This window comes from Moschus berezovskii, chromosome 11, assembly GCF_049115385.1.
Source record: "Moschus berezovskii isolate FMDL1 chromosome 11, NW_MosBer_1.0, whole genome shotgun sequence".
Classification (NCBI taxonomy): domain Eukaryota; kingdom Metazoa; phylum Chordata; class Mammalia; order Artiodactyla; family Moschidae; genus Moschus; species Moschus berezovskii.
In genome coordinates this window covers 78,197,155-78,215,813 of record NC_142470.1, presented here as the reverse complement: position 1 = coordinate 78,215,813, position 18,659 = coordinate 78,197,155, and the positions used below count along the sequence as shown (strand labels likewise).

Here is an 18,659-nt window from a genome sequence, read left to right as displayed (position 1 = left end):
CAGCTTTTCTGGCAGGTCCTGGTGTGAGCAGCTCACCATGAGGCGTTCAAAATTCAGAACACTTGGCAGCAAGGGGATGAGATCGTGGCCATTTGGAAAGGATTAGGGAGAAGTCACGTGGAGTGCGATTTGAGGCTTATGTTTATCTCAACTGTAACTTTCCAGAAAGCTGGGACACCCCATTCCAATAAAAGCTCTCCCAAGCATTTTTGGAGGCATTGTGATGGGGCTCGGCTGTGTGGATGAGGTGGTTTTCTGGATCTGTGGAACTGCATTTAGTTACTTATAAAACTTCTGTTCAATTTGTGAGCCAACATCTGGTTTCTAAAGGGTGCGCCATGGGCTAGTGATGGAGAAGGTAGAGCTATTGAGCTGAGAGGCAGAATTCAGCAGGGCTTCCTTGTGGCCAGAAGCTGCCAGGGCCAGATGGGCCATCTGGGTTGGTGGGAGAGCTGGGACCAGAAGCCTGGATTCACTGTTCAGAACTGAACCTTTCCCACCACTCCCGGGGCACTGGGGCTGAGGCTCAGAATCATCTGGTTTGGTTTCACTCCATTAATTCTGCCGGGCCCCAGGCAGGGTAGGACAAGGACCCGGCTGACTCAGATAGCCACGGAGACAGCACTGTCCGCCAGGGGAGCCCCAGCCAGAGTGAGCTGGCTGTCTGCTGCACACCTGCCAGCCGCTGAGAGATCATTAAACCAGTGGCCCAGCAGAAGGGCCAGTGCACAGCCAGCCCCTCTGGCTCCTCAGGGCGGGGAGGGAAAGGCAGGTGCTGGGAGGTTCCTGGAGCCCAGCCTGCGCCCAGCTTTTTCCACTCTCTTTTTATTATTTCCAGCAGTCCAAGGTTTTCAGTTACTCACACTCATTTATTCATTCCATCCATTCAACATACGTTGATTAATCGCCGACTTTGTGCCAAGCATTCTGCTCCACGATTTGCAGAAACCACCTCTTTGCTTTTTAATTATCTCCATCTCCAAACATGGTGCCCACTTCATAGTAGCCATTCAACGCACGGCTGCTGCCATATGGCTATCACTGTCATTAACCAGCGGTGACAAGCACTACTAAGACACGGCTCCTGACCTGGAGGAAGGAGGAAGGGCACTACTGGGCTCTGGGTCCTATGCCAGACTTTACTACACCCTACCCCACTGAGCAGAGGCTGGCTTTATTGCCGGGGAAACTGGCGTAGAAACAGATGATGACCACGTGTCTTGGGGCAGTAAGAGGGGCTCCAAGAAGGTCTCGCTCTCGTGGTCTCATCTGAGCTGCAGCTTGAAAACCAAGTTCATTTGGTGGAAAATGGAAAGAAAGGGAAGACCATCCAGGTGGAGAAAACAGAATGAGCAAAGGCCTGGAGGCTGAAGGCGCCTGGAGTTCAGGGGTGGGGCTGTGTGGGAGGGTGGGGTGGAGGGGGGCTGGCCAGAAGCTGAGAGTGGCGAGAGTCGGGGGTGCACTGGCGGGTCCTGGGTTTCATGCATTCCCTCAATGTCTGAGCAGGTTTGCCTCTAAGACATGACCTTGGATAGTCCTGAGCTGGCCACATCCCCAGACTTTCCTGGCTGGTGTGCTCAAGTACGGACCTTCGGGTTATTTGCTTTTCTGTTCCCACCTCTCCTTGGCCACTGCTGCTATCCCAAGTACATGACTGAGGGCCCTCAGGTCGTGAGGTCCTTTCTCTGGGCAGGAGCTTGGTGCAATGGGCCCTGAACGTTCCCATCAACACAGCTCCTAGAGTTGCAGTGAGCTCTGCACGGAGTGCCATGCTCATCCACACTATCTTGCCTGATGCGTGGTGGTGTGGGAGGGAAAGCAGGCAGCCCTCGGCTCAGCATAGCCACTGGGGCTACAAGGAGCACAGCAGAACCAAATCCAAATCCCTAAACTGTGCCTGAGCCCTTGCTGACACAGCCTCACATTCACCTCCTCTGCCCCCACTACCCAGCAGACCCTAGACTGGGCTGGGACTCGTCTCCCTCTGTGGCTGTGCATGGCTCAGGGGCAACAGAGAGGTGGTTGTGCAGTCAGGGCTCCTGAATCCTCTGTCTTGCCACTGATTTCTTTGCTGTGTGACCCTAGGCAAGTTGCTTAGCCTCTCTGAGCTGTCTCATCATCTGTGAAATGGGAATACAGTATTCTCTTTGCTGTTCTGGGGTTTGGGGAAAGATTCCTGAGTAAACACAGGTAAAAACACTGTAAACGGGCAACGGTAACACGTGTGTATGGGGGTGTGATAATCAAAGAGATCAGAGATGCTTCAGTTACCCTCTGGCTCCCCAGAACAAAGGCCCTGACTCCTGGCAGGGTGGAGTCTGGAGAGGGAACGTGCTGACAGGCTCTGCAGCCTCGCCTCTCCTGCCCTAGACCTGGGGATGCTGTCTCCACCCATCGGGGGAGCTGAGGAGCCCCAGGGTGAAGAAAGTAGCAGCACCCTGCCTGCCCCCACAAAGGGGTGACACCATAGTGCCATCCTACAACTGCCTCTCCCCACAGTCCCAACACCAGACCCGCCTCAGAGAAGCATGGTGAGGCCTGGCCTGAGCCATGTCTGGACTCTCTGCTGGTCTCAGCTCCACGACCTCCCTCCTAAGCCCAGGCCCTGCCAAGAGGCCCCAGTCCACCAAACCCAGAGGGTGGGCGGTGGGAAATAGAGGGTGGCTTCCCAGGGCTCTGCTCAAGCGGTGAGGACCAGAGACACAGCAGGGGATACTGGTGTAAACCACCATTTGGTCACTTGTTCAGTTATTCACCAATCTTCTTTAAAAAGATCAAACAGCACACACCCGAGGCATTAAAAATTCCAGTTGAAGACCCAAAGAAAATGCATTTTAAAGAGCACCCTCCCAGGTCAGATGTAACAGTGTCAGACAGCAATGCATCCCAGAGATAGTGGCCCAGGAGAGGGTAATAGATGCCACAGGGCAGGGGCGGCGAGACCCAGAGGGCTGGACGCAGCACGGTGGGTCAGGGCTAAACTCAGCTTCCCTTTGTGCAGGGGGGCAGTGTAGGGCTCGCCCATGAGGCTCACCCTGTTCTGAGGGGCTGATGCTTTCTGAAGGCTTGCCAGGCACTGCACACACAGATTAGCTCCTTCTTTCCTTGTGGGCGCCCATGGGCAGGGAGCATTGCTATCCTCACTTTTCAGAGGAGGAAACTGAGGTGAAAAGAGGCATGCCCTCTCACTAGCAGCGCATGGCTCAGAAGTGGCAGAATCGGGACCGGGACCCAGTCTGCAGAGTTGGTGTGCTTGGCCTGCACTGCGTGCACCAGAGGATGTGAGCGAGCAGCCTTCCCAGATATGAGAACATCAGAGCTGGAAGGGACCCAGGTGACCCCAGCACTCCCTACTTTTAGGTATGAAGACACTGTGGCCCCGCATGGTGACCGGTCCTGCTCACAGCTGTGCAGCCAGTGAGGGGCAGAGCAGGTCTAGGCTGCAGCCCCTGACTCACTGCTGCTTCTTTATACCCATGCTGTGTCCAGTGCAGTCTGGGAACCAAGAATATGGGCATCTCTGGGAGCTAGTGAGGAATGCAGAGTCTCAGGGTCCACCCAGACCTCCTGAAACCGACACCCGCACTATGATCAGAGCTAGTAATTCGGATACTGTCTTGATTGAGAAGCACTGCTCTCTGCTGCCCCGCCTTCTTGGTCGACAGTATCTGTTACTGGGAAAATAATGCCATTGTGTCCAGACACTGTAAGACTTCAGCTACTGTCTATTTTCTGTAATAGGTGGCTTGCTCTTTTTTGTTGACAAAAAGGTATAAATGCTTGGGGAAAGTTCTAGAGGATTTTTACATTGCTATCCAGCTGGAATATTCTAGAAATAGGTATCTGCTCCATGTGGCACAGTTCTGGGCCAGTCCAGGCTGGGGTCCTTGGGGACAGTCAGGACCAAAGAGACGTACCCCCTCCATCAGCTGGCTTGGCCCAGAAGTGGTGGCAGACATCCCTGGGAATGCAGGGGATGGGAAAGAAGAGGCTCCAGGTATTCCCTCTCTGTCTTTGATGGCTGGGAAGCTGTTCCTGTTTTCCTTCCTGCCCTCTCCACTTACCTAAATTTCCCAAAGAAAGTGGCCCTCAGTAAAGCAAGGGAGGCTGAAGATAGTGAAGCCACTGCTTTGTTCAGGGGTCAGCGCAGTCCCAAGGACTGAGCGCAATCCTGGAGAAAACCAAATGGACCTGTGGCTGTTTCCATGGAACAATTTGCTGGGTAACTGTCTAGTCTCTTCAAGGCTCTGTAGAGGTTGTAGGCTCAGCTCAGGAGAAATCAGACAGTCCTTCACTTCAAAGGGACTGGCCTCAAGAGCCATGAAGATGGCAGTGTCTCCTGACTATCAATTTCACTGCTGGGAATTCAACCCAAGGAGATACTGCATGAAGAAAAGGCCATCTGCATAAAGATAATCACTGTGGTATTACTCAGAATAGCCCCCAAACTGAGAACCACACCCAGAAACCCAGCAATAGGGGTAGTAAATTATAGCACATCATTTAGATAGAATATTAGGCACTCATTAAAATTAGTATGTGGTGCTTCCCTGGTGGTCCAGTGGTTAAGAAACCCATCTTACAATGCAAGGGATACTGGTTCGATCTCTGGTCTGGGAAGATCCCACATATTGCAGAGCAACTAAGCCCCTGCGCCACAACTACTGAGCCTGTGCTCTGGAGCCCACAAACTGCAACCACTGAGCCCACGCACTGAACTACTGAAGCCCATGCACCTAGAGCTTGTGCTCCACAATAAGAGAGAAGCCACACAATGAGAAGCCAGCAAACCACAATGAAGAGTAGCCCCCGCTTGCTGCAACAAGTCTACGTGCAGCAACGAAGACACACCGCAGCTAAAAAAGAGATAAAATTAGTGTGTGAAGGACATGTGGAAACAACACTGATGATATAAAATGTTAGACCAAAAGCAGCTCAGCGCTCGTCAATTAGTTTCCTTTCATTTTCCCACAAGAGAAAGAACTGCAAGGGACCTTGCAAAACTGAAAACAGTTACATGAGGGCAGAGTATTATGAGTTATCATAATTATTGACTATTTACAAAGTGCTGGGTCCAGTGCTGGTTGCTGAGGAAGGAGCAATGAATTAGAATGCATTTTCCTCGTGGTCCATCTAGAGTTCCAAATCTAATGATGGATTTTTCCCCCCTAAATGTCCTTCAAAGCTGTCACAGCGCCATCTTCCAATTAAAAAGAAAAAAAAAAACTGATGAGAGAAATAAGCAAAGAAAGGTGATCCTCTGCTTCTGGGTAATGTATTTCACTCCCGGCATCAGAACCAGCTCCAGCTGGATTACATACATGTCAGAAGAAAACCAAATGTAAATGTGGTAGTGACATTTAGGTCTTATAATGTCTTAGTTTCCTTTGAAACAAAAACATTTTAAAAACTCCATGTTAAAAAGGAAGAAAAAAGTTAGAACTTGTTACTAATCTTGCAGTTGAATAATTAAGTATGCCTAATTCTGAAAGTAGCAAGCTAAATTATGCAGTGCCAAAAGTGACATCTCTTATACCTACACCATCCCGGCTAGAGCAGCATGGTTTTAGCTTTATAGCTAAAATACGCTGCCAGAAAACCTAATAAAAGGAAGCAAAAATATTTCTGTTTATATCAAGCTGCCATTTGAGAGAGACTTTTAAATATGTTCTTCCCTATGTGTAAATCTGACAGCAGTTGCATAATTAAAACCCCAGTGGAGAGTTTCCTTTTAATCTTTTCAAAGTAAACCAATAAAATATCCTTCAGGATGTGAAATGACAGATTAATACTCTTTGTGTATTTGAATATCATTCACCTAGGGACTGCCTCCAAGAATACTGTTTAGTATTAAAAGAGCACCAGTTACTGTCTTTATCTTCAGGAGTTCAGGTTATCACTGGAGATGCAGATAACTACATGCCAAAGGCGATACATGCATGGTTGTGAGTTCTGCTTGCTTAGGATTTTGTTAAATGGAGGAATGAATAACTGGATGCATTTACATTAAAATAAACTTGATTTCATCTCCTTGGGAATATGTCACGGAGCATAAATGGGAGAAATAATTGCCCAGGATTTCAGTTCAGTGTAAGCAATCAATATGAATAATTTAGACCACAAAGTGGATTTTCATTTTACTTGAGCTATTCAGACTGAATTTCTATTCAGCCTCACCTACCACTGAACAATCACTGGCAAATCTTCCCACTGGGTCTATGTTGTGTGGACATACATGTGTTTCAGAACTGCAAATTACCTAGCTCCAGATATGGGCCTTGTTCAAGCCAAATGTCAGGACAAATATTCCACCTCATCAAGATGTTTCATCTAACCTGAGTATACATAGCCACACCTGAATTTTTCTTCTATCTCTCCCTCTAGCTGAAGGCCCATTCCTGACACTTCTTTCCCTACTCTACACACACACACACACACATACAAACTGGTGCAAAAGAAGGCAGAGAGCAAGTGGCTACTGTTCTTGGACCAGAATTTACCCAAATGTCTCCGACTTGTTAGCATTCCTGTCTCTGACCTTCTTGGTACTGGCTCTTGTATTCCCAGCTGTCTAAGACTTGCCAGAGGTGTCTTTCTAGTATATCTGACCTCTAAGATGTGTCTGATCCTTCAAGTTCTCTCTGGACTTAATTGCTGGCCTGACCAATAGACCAGTCCGTCTGCTCAGCCCTGCTGCAGTGTCAGAAACACACACACATTATTAAATACTTCAGCCTCAAACAAGAATGTGCCCACCAATTATATGAATGAAATTGGTGGAATAAACACAGCATAACTTGGACCCTGGACCCAGCTGAACACATAATTAACTGTGACCTGAGACACATCCCTTAACACTCTGAGCCACATGGGACTGGACCAAAGCACTCATTCTTGTTTCAATCATCATTAGTGAGGCTAGCCAAGATGTGGCGCCCATGAACACTGCAATTCAGCCGCCCTTGTTGGAATATGCTTCAACCCTTGCCTTGTAGAGTAAACTTTAACCTTTCAAAATATAGCACTCAGGGCCTGATATACACATTATATCACAATATATCATATTTATGGGATAGATGATGGCAGAGTTTTCTACACTAAGGTCTAGACAAATCTGTTAGCTGGGTCTACACAATACAAGAAAACGTCCACATTGCTGCATGGACCACACACACTGTGATATTCAAATAAAACTGAGTGCATGCTAATTTTCCTCTTCACTGGGTGAGATGGTACATATCGAATCCTGACAGCCCATTTTGGACTCAGCTTTGGCTCCCTGAGCTGCTGAATAGCACCAGTAGTGATAATCATTGTCTCTGAAGACTCAGGGCATTTAAGGGAAAGGAACTATATAAACAGAAGTGAAACTGACGTATGTAGGTACGTATGTAGGTCTTTACTTAAATTTCATCCAAGTACATTTTTGCAAAAGAAGACTGAAATAAAAATCATTCTACTTCAGGATTCAGCAGAACTTATCTAATTGCCTGAGACCATGACAGCAGATGGGTCACTGGCAGAGACCCTGCTATCTATGTGGCCCTCTTGGCACCTCTGCAAAGGGGCTAGTTGAACGCTGAGCTGTCCACCAGCTGATTCTGGTCCCTAAGTGTTGCTCTTATCGGAGATGAATGTCTCCCTGCAGCAGATTTTGGAAACAATGTGCTGGGTCATTTGTAACACAGCCACAAGCTTCAGCATAGTCCTCCTACAAGGCTTGCCTACATTCCCAAACACAAATCAAGAAAGAGAACATAGTTTCTTTCTGCTTGACTAAAAAACAGCCAATCCTGCCAGTAGATTAAAGGCTCCTGCTTGGAACAATTTGCCAACATGTTGACTTGATTTCATGCATAGACCTGACAAAAGCCGTGGCTGGGCAGTGAATAAAGGCTGTGAATGAAGAATAAAGAAGGGAGCTCATCAGAAAGGCACAGAGACCACAGGTCACTGGAATGAGGCCCCATCTAGAAGGACTCATGGCCTGTAGGGGAAGGGGACACTGCTGTCACCTTTTCCCTTAACCGTGGGTCCTATTAGGAAGCCAAAGTCAGAGCACACTGCCGGGACAGAAATGCTGTGACTGTCCAATATGTGCACAGGTGTGCCTCTAGGTGAAAGCAAATGGGTGTGTTTAAAAGAGGAAGAGCATAAATCAATAATGAGCTATGAACACATGATGTCATCAGGACTAAGCATCTTTAGCACTTTTAAAGCACTTAAAAAAAACTAGTTGCTATAGCAACTTGATGCAGTTCTTAAAAGGGGATTTTTTTTTAAGGGGGTCATTTTATATCTTCAATCACCATAACAACATGATATAGCTTTTACAGGGTATTTTGATCCAATTTGTTTGTGCTTTGGACTTGGGCCATATTTGCCTTTTCTATTTTAAGTCATCAGATCAAACATGACACATGAAAATTCATTGAAAAGAAGTCCTTTCGTAGACTGTACATATACGCTCAGAGAGCCATCTCTAGCTGCTCATGTTCTGCACATGGATGCAGTCTTTCTGCCTTCCAGCAGCCATCTGCAATGGCTTACACTGGGCGGTTAGTCCATACCCCAGCTCCAAGCTGGTGTACCACTTTCCAGGCCAGAATTCACCCAGAGAAGGCTGCCTACGAAATTCTTCACCTTTCAGTCCTGTGAGTCCAGTACCCTCCGCCAAACGTACCACCAGCAGATAGTGCTTTGGGGTGACTGGAAGCAAGAGCAGCCAAATGCTTTTTTTCACCCTGGGACTCGAAGGAGTGGGTGAGACACAGAGTCATGCCAAAGTGACAACCGTGTATTTATTCTGCACTCTCTCCAGTGATGGGAGGAGATCCGTTTCACGTGACACCCCGGGACATGGGGGGATGCGGAAAGTGGGTCAGAGAAGAAGAGAGACAGAGACACGGTGGCGTGGGGAGCAGTGGGGGCTCCTGAGTCTCTACAGAAGCAGCTCAGAGGAGGGTGAAACGTGGGGGGAGGGGCTTCAAGGAACATTCACATCGCATTTCTTGTACTGTTACAAAACCATAAGCTGGGTATTTTTACCGAAAATCGGAGGAAGGGATGATGGACAGTACAGAGAAACTAACCCCTGCATACAAGGTACCCCTTGGTGCCAATATTTATTGGAAAAGACAACAAGGTTACAAAGAAAAGAGGTCAAGAAATTGGAGGGAAATTGCGCGGTGGGTAGTAAGGGCGGAGGACCAGAATCAGAGCAGCTGAAGTCCTGTTCTCCAAGTCTAATGGGCTTTTTGCTTTGGGAAAGGATGGTACAGACTGTAGGAAAACGGTGGAAGGAGACCTGGGGGTTAGTCTGGAAAATGGTCATCTTTTCCAAGGCAAAGGGTCTAGAGGACTCAGGGGAAACGCGTGGGAAAAGAAAGAAGAGGGGGAAAAGAGAGAAAAACGCTGAGTGCAGAGAGAAAGGGCTTTCCAGATTACCTGGATGAGGAAACCGAGGAGCGGGGACCGTGAGAAATAAGACGGAAGCCCCAGGCCCCCCCTATATACTCTCCCCTGTCCTTTTCAGAAGCGAACACTGAGGCACAAGAGGTTAGGTCACGGAGTTGGCAAGTGCTGGGGCGCAGGCGGCCCCCGGTCTGCCCCATGCCCGGGTGAGGGTTCTCCCGTTTGGCCTCTCTGCAGGACAGTCACCGCTGGATAAGGGCCAGTGATGGGCCTTTCAGGCCACCTCCCGCGCCGAAAGCCAGTAAAGAGGAAGACGAGGCAGGAAGAGGGACTGGCGGGAGGAGAGGGCGCGATGAAAGTAGGCACTCAGGCATTAGAAGGGAAGAGGGAGCCGAGGGACAATGGCTCGAGCCCCGGAGCAGTGGAAAGGGCGGCAGGTGAAAGACGCGGAGAGGAAAGTCGCGCGCCGGGCGCGTAGCTCACCTATGGTCGACACCACGGTGCCCACGAAGTAGAAGGCGCCGGGGAAGTCCCAGCGCGGGCGCAGCGCATCGGCTCGGACGCCGGCTGCCAGCGCGGCCTCGTAGTGCCGGAGGAAGGCGCGCAGCTCCGGCTCGGCCACGCCGTGCGCCGCGCTGAAGTTGCGCAGCGTGGCGCCCCAGCGCGCCCGTGCCTCCGCCTCGCCCGGACTCTCGAGTGCCGAGAAGACGGTGGCGCCCGCCACCAGGTAGAGGCCGATGAGCGCCGCCAGCAGCACGAAGCGGCCCGTGTCCTCGTTGAGGTGTGAGCGGCGGCAGCAGCAGCAACAGCAGGAGGGGCGCGACAGGCGGCGGCGGCAGCGGCGGGGCGGGGGCCGGGGGCTGCGGGAGGACATGGTCCGGAGCTCAGCCCCGGGGCCGGGGCGGCGCTCGGGGCCCGGGCCGCGACATCCCCCCCGCGGGAGCAGAAACGTGAGGATGGTGACCAGGGGACTGGGGCCGCCGCGGAGCAGCCCGGACGGCAGGGAGCCTTCGCCTCCTCCTCTGCGCTCAGGCCGCACACGGGTCCCGCGGCCCTTCGGGCGCCAGAGCTGGGGCGCTCCTCTCCGCGCCCCGACGCCTGGCCGGCTCCCGCGGCTCCTCACCCACCGCCCTCGGGCGCGGGGGTCTCAAGGTAGGCCCCTGCCGCCTTGTGGCCGGAGTCCGCGGGGCCCCGGGCCTCATACTCCCCTCCAGACAGGCCGCGGGCTGCGGGCGGGGCGGGCTGTAGAGCCCGGGCGCCTAGGACTGGGACAGGGCAGTAGGGCACGGAGAGAGACCCCGGGGGCGTCCCATGAGGCGTTCCCGGCTAAGCGGCTCCCAGACGCAGGCTCCGTGGGCAGTCCAGCTCCCGCCCCCAGGCTTGAGCCGGCGGCGTCGGCTTCGGAGCCTTGGAACCGAGCGGAGTCCGGGGAAGCGCTCCCTTTCCAGCTCCAGCCGGAGAGCCGCCCGCCACGGAGAGGCGGAGTCACCAGCGCCCGGGGCGGGGTGTTGGGGGGTGGGGAGTAAGGACGGGAGAGAAGGGGTGGGGAGCTGGGCTCCTGCGACGCCTTCCCGGTCGTTCCGGTGACACCAATGCGGGGCACCGAAGCAGGTGTCCGGGCTGCGGTGCAGCTACTACCCCGCCGGAGGACACCGTCCAGTCCTTCCCTGCGCTTCGGCCCCAGAATCCCTCCCTAATGTCCAAGCGACAGCCAAACTTTGCTCAACTTGACGTTGCCCTGCGGTCGCAGGTGCTGGAGGCCGAAAGACGCTAGTTCCCCAACACCGGGTTCTCGGGCTCCGCTCCGAAGTTTAAGTTCCTTTTCGCTCGCTTCTTCTTCCTGGATCCATCCACAGCGCCCGGTCTCGGAGAGTTCCTTCGGGGGAAAGGATCCTACTTAGGAGCGGGGGTGGGGTCACTGGGCTCGGGGCGGCGGGAGAACGAGGGCGTCTCCTCCCACTGCCGACCGAGCGGGCGGCCGGCGTCAGCACCGCGGACAGCGCATCGGTGCCGCAGCCGCGGGGCGGGCGGCGCTCGGGCTGCGGGGACCCGCGGCAAGGGCCCAGCCGGTCACCCTGATGCGTTACGCTCCCCAAACCCTCTCTTTCCCTTTCTGCCTCCCGTGTGTCCCCTCGACCCGTAAGGCAGGTGCGGTCGCTGAAGCAGAGTGCTGACAGGGCGGGGACGCTGCGGAATAGAGACGGGGGAGGAGTCAAGCGCGAGTACGGGACCAAGGTTCCTCGGGAGGAGGGAGCGTTCAGGCCCACCCGGCTGCAGGATCTTCATTCGTCACCCCTACCCTCTGATCCTTCGACCCAGGGTGGTGGGGGACCGTGGAGGCGGCAGGGTGGGTAGAGGAGATGTAGGGAGAGCTCACTAGCCAGCTCCCCCAGGCCAGCAGTGGGAAGGCTGTGTTCTTGAGCCCTGAGGGGGAGGGTGTGTGTCGGGGGCCGGATATCTTTGCCCCTCTCCGCCCCGCCGCAGCAGGGGAACACCGCGCGGCGCTCAGCCCTACCGCGTGAGCTTCTTCGCCCAGACGCAGGCCAGCTTTGCCTGGATCTCTTAAGTTCTGTGTCGAGGAATGCCCTTGGAACAGACAGGAAACTGTCCTCTTCTGGCAGCCAGCCCCTTCTCTGTGCGTCCCCCTTCCACAGGAGAGGGGGACCCTGAATATGATGCAGATGACAGAAAATGAAGATAATGATGGGGACTGTGCTTTGATACCCCAGATGGGTGAGCTGTGAGGAAACCCAAAACCAGCCCCTCACCCCAAATCTCAGGCTGTCTGATCTCCACAACAGAAAATATTCAAGCTAAGTTCCACCCAAAGTAGTGGCATCGTCAGTCCCTTAAGTGTCAAGGAACTCAAAGTGGTCCTTGAGCAAGCCTCCACCTTTCACTGAGCATTTCAAAGCCTGGAAACACTTCTGACCCATGCCCTGACAGGAAGACTGGAGGCCGGGGGCGGGGGGGGGGGGGGGGGCGGACAAGAGAGCTGTCCAGAAGCTGAAAGGCATTGGACTTGAGATACTGCTTTCCCCAAACCAGGACACGTCAGAGACTTGGCTCTTCTTAGAAATTCTACTCCAGTTTATAGATGGAGCCAACTGTACTCTCCTTTGTGTTAGGGAAGGGACAGATGGGAGAGGCTCCACCACTAATAGAGTCAGAAGCAGCCTTACTGGTCCTGGATGGCGTGTGGTTAGTTTTACAGTAGTCTTCTCAGAAAGGGTCAGGGGAATCTTTGAGTGAGGGGAAAGCATCTCATCCACCGAGAATACAGAGTCCTCTCTTTTTCTGAAGCACAGTGGGAGCCTTATGTAAACACAAATCATTGCCACTATTGTTATTATTGACAAAATACACTTCAATTATTCTCTCCAAGCCTTTGCCTCCCCTGGGCCCGCTACTGGTGTCATCACCCTAGCCTGTTCCTCCATCCCTATAATAACCCTGTCTCTACAAACTCCTGCAGGTAGGGAGGACAACCCAGCCATGGGCCTCCAGGGCTGGATTCCACTTGACAGGTCAGCTCTGACAGACGGCCTACAAGTGTCATTCCAGGAGTTGGCCCTATAGTCTCCAGATGAAGCTGAAGGGCATTGCCAGATCTCTCGGTGGTTTTCTCTGCCCAGACTCCCAGGGCAGGAACAGAGTGCTTTGCTGCAGTGTTCTGTGCCTCTGGACTTTCTCCTTACCCATTTGGCAGAGGGCCTGCCTTGTCCTCCAGCTTGTTATTCTAGCTTGATTAGTAGCAAACCCCTGGCATCAATCTCAGTTCTGAATGACCTAATCGATTTATATAATAGGGAAATGATCACTTCCCTGAACATAGACTTGGGTCCTTTGGGGAAGCAGCACCATGATGAAAGCTGTCTTTGCCCACTAAAGCTGTAAGTCACCAGCTTCCAGCTGGCTGCCAACAAAGCTTTAACCTCAACATTGAATTGCTGCAACAGCCTCCAAAAAATGGGGGTTTGCTATCATAAATGTGTCCATGCTTCTGTCTATCCTGCCTGTACCTGCCCGTCATTACCCTGATCATGTCTATTTGATCTGATCATGTCATGCATGTCCCTAGACTACAGTCTCCAATGGTTCCTTCAAAACCATAAAAATTTAGTCTTTAAACCCTTGTGGCTGTTCTTCAAAGACCTTGATGATGTGATTCCCATCGAATCATTCCAACCTCACCTTCTACTACTTGCTGCTTATCCCCCAAATACTCCATACTCAGCCCAATCACCAGTGCTTTGCTTATGCTGTGGCCCCTGCTGGAATGCCATCTTCTTTCTCTTTTTCTCCAGCTGTTTGTGTATGCAGCTCAACTCAGGTTAGACCTTTGTTCTTCCAGAAAACTTTTTCTTTATAGGATATTATATTTTGACCCAATCACATTGATTGCTGTAGATCATTTGATTCTGAATGTCCTCATGAACTTTAGACAGGACACTTGAGCAGATACACCCTCTGTCTTCTCGCCCTGTCTCTCCCTGTGTCTTTCTGTACTTTACTTTGTAAAAGAAAACACAATGGAAGGAGTGTTAATCAAGAAAATTAGGTCAGGTCAAGTGCAATCAAATGATGATTCTACTCCTAGGTATATACAGAAATAAATGAAAACATACATTCATGTGAAAACTTGAGTGTGGATGTTCACAGTAGCATTATTCACAGAAGTGGAAACAACCTGTATGTCCATCAGCTGACGAACTGATCAGTACAATGTGGTGTGTGTGTGCTGTGGCTCAGTTGCATCCGACTCTTTGTGACCCCATGGACTGTAGCCCTCCAGGCTCCTCTGTCCATAGGATTCTCCAGGCCAGAATAATGGAGTGGGTATCCATTTGCCTCTCTAGGGGATCTTTCCAACCCAAGGATCGAACCCAGGTCTTCCACATTGCAGGTGGATTCTTTGCCATCTGAGCCACCAGGGAAGCTGTACAATGTGGTATATTTATACAAAGAAGTATTCAGTAATAAAAAGGAATAAAAATAAACTCAAAATGGATTAGAGAGCTAAATGTAAGACCAGATTCTATAAAACTCCTAGAGGAGAATGTAGGCAAAACACTCTCCAACATAAATCACAGCAGGATCCTTCAAGACCCATCTCCCAGAATATTGGAAATAAAAGCAAAAATAAATAAACGGGACCTAATTAAAATCAAAAGCTTCTGCACAGTAAAGGAAACTATAAGCAAGGTGAAAAGACAGCCTTCAGAATGGGAGAAAATAATAGCAAATGAAGCAAGGATTAATCTCCAAAATATACAAGCAGCTCCTGCAGCTCAATTCCAGAAAAGTAAATGACCCAATCAAAAAATGGGCCAAAGAACTAAACAGACATTTCTCCAAAGGAGACATAAAGATGGCTAACAAATACATGAAAAAATGCTCAACATCCCTCATCATCAGAGAAATGCAAATCAAAACCACAATGAGATACCATTTCACACCAGTCAGAATGGCTGCTATCCAAAAGTCTACATGCAATAGTTGCTGGAGAGGGTGTGGAGAGAAGGGAACCCTCTTACACTGTTGGTGGGAATGCAAACTAGTACAGCCACTATGGAGAACAGTGTGGAGATTCCTCAAAAAACTGGAAATAGAACTGCCATATGATCCAGCAATCGCACTCCTGGGCATACACACCGAGGAAGCCAGAATTGAAAGAGACACATGTACTCCAATGTTCATTGCAGCACTGTTTATAATAGCCAGGACATGGAAGCAACCTAGATATCCATCTGCAGACGAATGGATAAGAAAGCTTTGGTACATATATACAATGGAGTATTACTCAGCCATTAAAAAGAATGCATTTGAACCAGTTCTAATGAGGTGGTTGAAACTAGAGCCTATTATACAGAGTGAAGTAAGCCAGAAAGAAAAACACCAATACAATATACTAACGCATATTATAGAATTTAGAAAGATGCAAATGATAACCCTGTATACGAGATAGCAAAAGAGACACAGATGTATAGAACAGTCTTTGGGACTCTGTGGGAGAGGGGGAGGGTCGGATGGTTTGGGAGAATGGCATTGAAACATGTATATTATCATATGTGAAACGAATCGCCAGTTCAGGGTCAATGCATGTTACAGGATGCTCGGGGCTGGTATTTGGGGATGACCCAGAGGGAGGATAAGGGGAGGAGGGAGGTGGGAGGGGGGTTCGGGAGGGGGAACTCATGTACACCCGGGGCGGATTCATGTCAGTGTATGGCAAAACCAACCAATATAATATTGTAAAATAATTAGCCTCCAATAAAAATTAGAAAAAATAAATAAAGTATCCAAGTGATAAGTCATATTGATATCATGTACCCTCTGACATGATTCAATGAGAAGGGTGTAACACCCCAAATGCATAACTCTGTCCACTCACAAGAAAACATCTGACAAACCCCAACTGAGGGACATTCCACCAAAACTAAACTGTACAAAAGACTTTTCAAAAGTGTCAAGGTTGTGAGTGAAAAGGGAAGACTGAGAAATTATCACAGATTGGTGGACACCAAGGAGATATGATGCCTAAATGCAAGGTGGGATCTTGGATTGAATCCTGGAACAGTGAAAGATCACTAGTGGGAAAACTGGGAAATTCCCAGTAAAGTCAACAGCTTAGTTGACACCCGGGGCAGATTCATGTCAATGTATGGCAAAACCAACCAATATAATATTGTAAAATAATTCAGTTCAGTTCAGTTCAGTTCAGTCGCTCAGTCGTGTCCGAATCTCCGCGACCCCATAAATCACAGCACGCCAGGCCTCCCTGTCCATCACCAACTCCCGGAGTACACTCAAACCCATGTCCACAGAGTCGGTGATGCCATCCAGCCATCTCATTCTCTGTCGTCCCCTTCTCCTCCCGCCCCCAACCTTTCCCAGCATCAGAGTCTTTTCCAGTGAGTCAACCCGTCGCATGAGGTGGCCAAAGTACTGCAGTTTCAACTTTAGCATCAGTCCCTCCAAAGAACATCCAGGATTGATCTCCTCTAGAATGGACTGGTTGGATCTCCTTTCAGTATAAGGGACTCTCAAGAGTCTTCTCCAACACCACAGTTCAAAAGCATCGATTCTTCGGCGATCAGCCTTCTTCACGGTGCAACTCTCACATCCATACATGACCACGGGAAAAACCATAGCCTTGACTAGACGGACCTTTGTTGGCAAAGTAATGTCTCTGCTTTTCAATATACTATCAAGGTTGGTCATAACTTTCCTCCCAAGGAGCAAGCGTCTTTTAATTTCATGGCTGCAATCAGCATCTGCAGTGATTTTGGAGCCCAAAAAAATAAAGTCTGACACTGTTTCCACTGTTTTTCCATCTATTTCCCATGAAGTGATGGGACCAGATGCCATGATCTTTGTTTTCTGAATGTTGAGCTTCAAGCCAACCTTTTCACTCTCCTCTTTCACTTTCATCAAGAGGCTTTTGAGATCCTCTTCACTTTCTGCCATAAGGGTAGTGTCATCTGCATATCTGAGGTTATTGATATTTCTCCCAGCAATCTTGATTCCAGCTTGTGCTTCTTCCAGCCCAGTGTTCCTCATGATGTACTCTGCATATAATAGCCTCCAATAAAAAAAAGTCAAAAAAAAAATAAAAAGGAATAAAGTACTGATTCATGTTACAACATGAATGAATCTTAAAAGCATTATTCTAAGTGCAAGAGGCCAGTCACAAAAGATGACATAGTGTATGATTTTATTTGTATGAGATGTCCAGAATAGAAAAATCTATAAAGACATGATTACTTAGTAGTTGCTTAGGTCTGGGGAATTGAAGAGGAATGAGAATGACTGCTAATGGGTATGAGATTTCCTTTGAAAATGATAAAAAAAAATTCTAAAATTGATTGTGGTGATGATTCCACAGATCTGTGAATATACTAAAAATCTTCAAATTGTACATTTTAAATGTATGAATTGTATGTAATGTGAATTATATCTCAATAAAGCTGTTAAAAAAACAAACAGAAATGCAACTAGTCAAGGAAATCTTTACTGAAAAAATGGAAATAGAAAAGAACTTATCCCAAGAAAGATAATTTCTTTAAAATTAAAAATGGGGGAAAAATAAAAATGGGAAAAATTGGAAGCAATATGGCTATGCTAAAGGGAAAATTTATTATGAAGTTGAACTTGAATAAAGGAGTTTGTGTCACAAAATACTTTATGTTAAAAATTAATCTGTATTGGTAATATTTTGATGAAAAATTCAGCATTCCAAATAGCAAATTAAAAATGTTCTGGGTACCTCCAAACCTCTTTGATCTTCCTGATCTCAGAACTCCTCTAATATTTGTCTACATTACTCATTTGGTAGTTAGCTGTGTTACAGGATATATATAATATTATATGTAATATGTAAATATAGCATAAAATCTGGAGAAGCTGGTCATCTCTATCGCCTGTGAAGGGCCAGTTGAGCAGCCTTCATTTGTACAAATGCAGAAGCCCTCTCCTCTCATTTTTCTTTAATTAGGGTTTCATAAGGCCTTTTATGGTTTATGTGATTTGGCCAAAAATTTCTCACCCCTTGTTTTGCAAGGCTGGTGACCAAAGAGGAGTGAACCAGTTTTACCCAAGGCTTTTCAGGATGGAAAGGAAACGTGTCTAATCGTTCTTCCCTGAATCTGAGGTCAGAGACGTGTTGAAGAAAGACAGGGGGCAGTATCTAACCATAGCTCAGGACTGGGATGGAATGAGGAGGGGGGAGTGGGGGAAGGACTCTTGAAATTTTTTGAGGAGTAGGAAATCTGAGTAGAGGCTGGGCTCAGACAAGTGTCTAAATGCTTTGGTGGGACAAGATGTAGCTGGTACTGGATGCTCCCTAGGTCTATCTCCCTGGTACTGTGTGAGATTTGAAGAGTAGGGTTAAGCCTGGACTTGTGACCTGTGAGGAGGGCAGCCTTGATGCCCACAATGGCAACTCATGGTAAAGTGCATCCGAACAGTGATAGAAAAGCAATGTCACAAAAGATGTGGAGACACTTACAGTAACAGGGGTGATCTTGCTCTTTTTTCTTTCCAATTGGCGTTTGGAGGAGGGAGCAACTTTTAGACTGAACATCTACTATCTAGATGTTCTATCCATTATTAAAAGTGGGTATTGAAATCTCTAACTTTGTTGTTCGGTGCACATAAGTTTACAGTTGTTATAACTTCTTGATGGATTCGTCCTTTTAGCAATATGTACTATCTTATTTTTTGTCTCTTGTACCAATTTTTTA

The 18,659-nt window shown here is 48.9% G+C and overlaps 1 protein-coding gene across 1 annotated transcript in view; it reads right to left on the bottom strand.

The window, feature by feature from the left end:
* The window catches only part of KCNK12 (potassium two pore domain channel subfamily K member 12), a 49,616-nt gene extending 38,347 nt beyond the window's left edge, over positions 1–11,269 (bottom strand). The window contains exon 1 of the mRNA XM_055399789.2: positions 9,898–11,269. Coding sequence (XP_055255764.2) covers positions 9,898–10,288 — 391 coding nt within the window. The 5' untranslated portion in view covers positions 10,289–11,269. The remainder of the gene's footprint in view (positions 1–9,897) is intronic.
* Between the last annotated feature and the right edge of the window lie 7,390 nt (positions 11,270–18,659).